Source organism: Quercus suber, unplaced genomic scaffold, assembly GCF_002906115.3.
Source record: "Quercus suber isolate HL8 unplaced genomic scaffold, Cork oak 2.0 scaffold_53, whole genome shotgun sequence".
Taxonomy (NCBI): Eukaryota; Viridiplantae; Streptophyta; class Magnoliopsida; order Fagales; family Fagaceae; genus Quercus; species Quercus suber.
Window position 1 is genome coordinate 1,865,311 of NW_027069518.1, and position 6,644 is coordinate 1,871,954.

The 6,644-nt window shown below is 36.1% G+C and overlaps 2 protein-coding genes across 2 annotated transcripts; both read left to right on the plus strand.

Annotated features, from left to right (window-relative positions):
- Positions 1-504: 504 nt before the first annotated feature.
- LOC136066979 (uncharacterized) lies at positions 505-999 on the plus strand. Its single transcript, XM_065772114.1, has one exon. It carries the CDS (start codon positions 505-507, stop codon positions 997-999), a length of 495 nt encoding a protein of 164 aa, XP_065628186.1.
- A 2-nt stretch (positions 1,000-1,001) lies between these two features.
- Positions 1,002-1,574, plus strand: LOC111995142 (uncharacterized). The gene has a single exon (XM_024027048.1). The coding sequence runs from the start codon at positions 1,002-1,004 to the stop codon at positions 1,572-1,574; it is 573 nt and encodes a 190-aa protein (XP_023882816.1).
- Positions 1,575-6,644: the final 5,070 nt, after the last annotated feature.

Consider the following 6,644-nt stretch of genomic DNA (forward strand, 5'->3'; position numbering starts at 1 on the left):
ATAAAGCTAAACCTCCATTGAGTCCATTACTAGGGACAACAAAACTCTTTTAAAATCCACATCTGTCCTGAACACTACGCATCTAGTCTACATTTGATTTCGTTTCCATCAAGAACACAAAAGTGGGATCTTCTATCCTAACTACCTTCTTTAAGGCATTAACTGTCTGGGAGGTCCCAAGCCCTCGACAATTCCAACTTAGGATACTCATTGGGCCGACGTGGTTGCTTAGCCTAGGGGTCTAGGGTCTGGCGATTCCTATTCCTTAATCTGTAGTATCAGTGTCTCTCTCTTCATTGAAGGGAGAAGGTAGGTCCCTATAGTCTTGTACTAGTAGGGTGTTGTTTTTGATTGTGTTTGTGGGGAAGGATGGAGGAAATCACAAGTAGATGTGAGAAACTTTCCCTGACGGCGAGAGAGGGTAGAAAGGTGAGACTGTCGAACTAGCAACGTGCCTTGGAGCATGTTCTAGTAGCGAAATTCCTGACAAGGAGGGCGTTGAACATGGAGGCAGTGGCATGGACTTTCCGGCCACTGTGGAAGACAAAGGAGAATTTTAACATCACAAATGCAGGGAATAATGTTTTGTTATTTGCTTTAGAACTAGAAGTGGATGTAGAGAAAGTGTTACTGAGGGAACCATGGTCTTTTGACTGTCACTTGGTGCTGTTCCAGAGATTTGATGGGAGTAAACCTTCAAAAGATTTAGACTTCAAGTTATGTTCTTTTTGGGTCCAAATCCACGATCTTCCTTATCAGTTCTTGACTCCTAAAGCTGCAGTAGAAATAACGGAGACAATTGGTCCAGTTACTGTCTCTAGAGACACGGCAGAGATGAAGGGAGGTACGTTTATGCGTGTCAGAGTGGTTATTGATATATCGAGGCCGCTGTGTGGAGGGAGGAAAATCATGTACGATGAGGATTCGGAGAGATGGGCATCGTTCCAATATGAACGGCTGCCCAATATTTGTTTTTGGCGCGGTATGCTATCTTGTTGAACATGGAGGCAGTGGCATGGACTTTCCGGCCACTGTGGAAGACAAAGGAGAATTTTAACATCACAAATGCAGGGAATAATGTTTTGTTATTTGCTTTAGAACTAGAAGTGGATGTAGAGAAAGTGTTACTGAGGGAACCATGGTCTTTTGACTGTCACTTGGTGCTGTTCCAGAGATTTGATGGGAGTAAACCTTCAAAAGATTTAGACTTCAAGTTATGTTCTTTTTGGGTCCAAATCCACGATCTTCCTTATCAGTTCTTGACTCCTAAAGCTGCAGTAGAAATAACGGAGACAATTGGTCCAGTTACTGTCTCTAGAGACACGGCAGAGATGAAGGGAGGTACGTTTATGCGTGTCAGAGTGGTTATTGATATATCGAGGCCGCTGTGTGGAGGGAGGAAAATCATGTACGATGAGGATTCGGAGAGATGGGCATCGTTCCAATATGAACGGCTGCCCAATATTTGTTTTTGGCGCGGTATGCTATCTCATGATGATAAGGAGTGTGAACTATGGCTAAGAAGTAAAGGCACGTTATCAGTGGAGAGTCAACAGTTTGGGCACTGGATTTGAGCATCGCAGTTTAGTCCAAGCAGGAAACAAACTCTGGAAGTTAAGGGTTTTGGGGGAAACAATTACCCACAGTCCACACTGTTAAGGGTGACAACGACACCCAATCAAAATCATAGTAGGGAGATTACACTACCTCAAACATGGGTTCAGGATGAAGGGAAAGCAGTGGGTGAGGAGTTTTCCTGATCAGCAACGACAGCGATGGAGAGTAACGTACAGGATTTGGAGGAGACAAATTTGGAAAGTCTGAGATTTGGTGTGACGTCAAATATGTTGGAATCAGGAGCGGATTTTGAGGCGTTGTTGAAGGATATTGACAACGAAATTTTGGGGAACAGGCAATGCACAAACACGGTTGTCAAGGAGATTGCTAGTCATCCAAATGGGGAAGATACGGATATTGCCATGGACTCTCAAGAGAAGATCAAGGAAGATTCAAAAATAGGGGTTGGTGGTGACTTAGAGAAGGGTACGGAATTTAATGGTTTTCAAATGGGGTGGTCAGAGAAAAAAGGCAGGCAATAAAGAAGTAAAAACAGGAAAGAAAGTAGGCCCGAAGAAACATTTGGTTTTAAAGGATAGTATAAGTGGGCCTATTAATAAGCCCAATGGTCCACAAAAGATAACTAAAGGGAGTTGGACTAGGCTTCCTTATAAACCAGTGGAGAGTATGGAAGTGGAGGCCCAAGGATGTGGGATTGGCATGAAACGTAAGACAGAGGACGCAGAGGGCTCTGAGGAAGGGAGAGTGGAGAATGAGAAAAAACAGAAGCTGGGGGAGGAGGCCTTGCACCTCTTGAACTGTATTTTACAAACAAAATGTTAAGAAGTTAGAGTGTTAGACATCAAAAATCATTACTTCATATGTACCCAAAAAGAAAATATAAAATTTCTTTAAAATATCGTAAGTTTTACAACGTGAATAATGGTGGTATGAGATTGTTGCTGTTGCAAAAATATTTTTCATAATTTGTATATGATTAATTATTTCAAAATCATTGACCATGTAAAATTGTAAATAGTACAATCCATGTGACATGTGAGGGAGTTTATTTTTTATTTTTTCATTTACATTGTACTTGGGTTTTTATTTTCCTTAACATGGAAGTCATACCATTTTTAGAGATCATTAATTTTATTGTACCCGTATCTCACACACATGCATTCACACACAAAATCCACATTAATTACAATGATCCTGGATGGTGTAGGATATGTTACCACATTTTCTTTGCACATAGCACAATGTACATTCCGTGTGTGCCTAGAAGTGTTAATCATTACAATGTTGAAAATTGGCTTAATCCCTCTCTACTTGGTGTGTGTATATATATATGGGCATAGGCACCAAGAAAGAAACACACAAAGCCAAAACTACTTATCACACAAATTTAATTCTGTGTGTGTGTGTGTGTCTCTCTCTCTCTCTCTCTCTTACATCTCTTGAAGCTAGCAAAAATGTCTTCTGCTGGAAATAAGAGCTCGTACTGCCCCTCTTGCAAGCGTACTGTCACTATCGCACTTTGTGAATCTTCACACCCTCATTGCTCTCTTTGCAACCTGATATTGTGTACCTGTGAATGCCATAGCCATAACCCTATTCCTAAAACCACTGCCAAAGAAACTGAAACAAACAAGGCTGAAGGTACTTCCAAAAGCACAAAAAAGAAGAGTCCCACTTCCAAGAATAATGTCAAGGAAAATGATAACCAAACAAGCGGGGCACAGGTGAACACTGGTGCAACAGTGAGGTCACAGGAGAACCCTACTCCACAAGTCTACCATATTTCTTTGGAATCAGTTCTTGAAAGCTTTGGATTGTTATGTACGCACGGTCATGATGGTGCAAGTACTAGTTCTAGCGGTCGAGGCTCGGAGGATGATTATGCTTTCACTGTGGTGTGGGAGTATGATCCTAATTTGGGACAACGTGGCTCTAATAATTCTAAGTCCAAGAAGTAGGCAAGGCAAGAAGGTTTGGATAGAAGATGGTAATTACTTAATCAATTTGGTCATAAGCATTTGGTTTGGCTTATTTTTAATTTTCTAAACATTAGTTTTACTTATTGTTTTGTGACATGCGTTTGTTCTATTTGCATATTAGTCTCTTTAGCCACAGGTTTGGGTTTGAAATGTTTTCTGTTGACAGTGTTATCAATTAATATAATATATACTTTCTTTACAAATAAACCACAAAATAATAAAGAATGATGATATAGCATGTACACGAAAATTTTAAAATATTATGAGGAGGCTTCCTCACCTCTCTCTTTCTATCTAAATAACTTAATCTAGTTCTAGACTTTTAGTCAATACATTGATGTTCATCAAAAGTACTATCAAGTGACGTCGAAACCAAAGCTCCATTGGGCTCAATTTTGTCACCTTCGGGGTCCTGCTTGTTCACATATGTTACAAATTTTGAAGTTGTGAATATATTATATTCATCTTTTAGAAAATTTTGAAGATATAAAAAATTATATTCAAGAGAGATATCAAGTTATTATTAGAAAGGGATGAGGCAGGATCTTCAGTTTTAGTCCTAGTGTAGTGTAGGCACAATATCAAAATAAAATATGCTTGCTTTAACAAGAGAGATAAAGTGAGTAAAGGAGTTTTAGGTGATGTATAATTAAAAAAAAAAAATTGTTGCTAGATGTATATTTAATTGAGTTGAAGTAATTGGGAAAGTTTAGTGAAATTGGTTTCTTCTATTCTATTAGTTCCCTTGTTATATCATCCATGCATGTTAGTCAGGCCATCTTATCATTTCTTATTAATGGATTTTTTGGCCAGCTTTGTTTGATTTCATGGATGGTGGTACACGCTAAAGGCAAATTGATTTATTGGGATGTCTGTTTTTTCTTCAATACAAAAGTCATTGAGGTCTCACATTTCAAAATATGCCATTATTTGTGCAGCTAAAAATTTATAAATGATGAAGATAAGAGAAGATTATATACTATGGAACTTCGGTGATGGAAGGTCTTTTCAGAAAGTTGGAAAAGAAGGGGTTGCATTACCATGAATTCCAATATATATATTGAAGATTAGTGATATGATTACAATTAATATTGTATTTGGTTTTAGTACGCTTCTTATTTTTGTTTTTTCAGACCTTATCTACATATATTATATAGTCTCCATTATGAATGTTATATTATTTCCCTATAATCATATATACTATTTCAAAGTTTGATCTTTCTTTGCCCTTTCTATATTTTTTTAAAGTAAGTACGATAAAAATTTCTAACAATAATATTAATTACACAGTGCAATTGAAAACTGGTATAGCAAGGGACCTTTAACTAGACATAAGGGCGAAGCCCAAGGCTAAAACGGCATATTTAGTGTGCAAAAAAGAAAAGAAAAGTGGAACAAGAGGAAAGCAACACTACAATTTTCTGTTGGCTTATAAAAGCAAAAAACCATTACCTGTGGTCGTGTAACAAAATTGGTACATTTTAGGCTCTTGATGATAGGAGGTTTTTTTTTTTTTTTTTTTTTTTTGGGGGTGGCATAGGAGCTATTTGAACTCATTATTTCAAGGATACCAATTGCACTTAGAAAGAATTCATTAGGCTCTTGATGATAGGAGGTTTTTTTTTTTTTTTTTTTTTTTTGGGGGTGGCATAGGAGCTATTTGAACTCATTATTTCAAGGATACCAATTGCACTTAGAAAGAATTCATCATATCATTCAACATGAATTAAAAATTATGTTAACAAAATTATTCATATTAAAATAAGAATACATTAGTTTTCAAATGTGATCACGTGAAAAGTTCGGAGGTGTGTCTGGTTTGAATTTTAAGGCTAGAAACAGGCCTATTAGAACGAAATGGAAAATTTACAGTAGTCCCACTATTTATTTTCTACCTATTTCTTGCTTGTACTTTTGTTTGTTTTAGTCCTTTTAATATTGGTTGGTTCAATTTTAGTCTCATAGATATGATATTGGTTCAATTTTTGATCCTTTAAATATTGGAGTGAATCAGTTTTCTGTTAATCGCGTAATGAAAAGATAGACAAAGGGACTAAATTGTTATATTTAAAAATATTGAAGGACCAAGTAGAACATTTTAAAATTGAGGAAATAAAATCGAACTCTCATATTTATGAGACAAAAAGTGTACTTCATCTTAAATCTATAACAAATATAAAACTGAAATAAGATTGGTAAGTACTGAGGTGTGTAAAAAGAGTGGTGTGTAAAGTCTTGCGTTACACATTCAAGAGTTAAGCCCTTGAGTGTATACTGTATTGTAAAATTTCATATTTAAACAAAAAAAAGAGACAAAAAATAAACAAGAAAAAGAAATCCATATTTTGTTAAGTTAAAGAGAATTGCTATGTCAACATTTTTCACAATACTTTTACAACAAATTTTAGGTAATAATAAATTATTATTGTATTGGTCCTAATTTGAATTATGCCATTGAAATTACTTGTCCAAGTGTAGGTTGTGATTAGTGGAAGATAGAAAGTAATATCACTACAAGATCCATATGAACACAATTGTCCACCACTCACAACATGTTATGGAAAAAAAAAATTTGGGGGTATAAATTGTGTCCGCAACAAACTTGTAAAAATAAGACTCGTTGAAATGCATCAATGGTCTGTACACATGGTATGTTGAACAATATGGCGTTATATATATCATTATACTGTAAGCATCGTCCCCCATCGTGCATCTAAATTTGCAATGCATTGGATCATTAGTGCCCTTCCCTTTTGCCCTTTTGTAGTCTCATCCATCAAACAATAACAATTTTTTTTTTTGTTTTTTAGAATACTAAGTATTTTTAATATACACATAGAAAGAGGGAAGAAATGTGATTCTTCTCTCTTAAGACCAACAAAAGTAACGTGGCCATCCAGGTGTGATCATGTCTGTCTAAGAGAGAGAGAGAGAGAGAGAGAGAGATTTTTACAATGGAAACAAAAATCATTTTTCAAAAAACATTTTTTTAAAAACTACATTATTTTCTTATGCTTGATAGATGGTAGTTGGTAGGGCTTTAAAATGAGTTAGAAAAAAAAATCTATTGACTTTCCTTATTTAGCT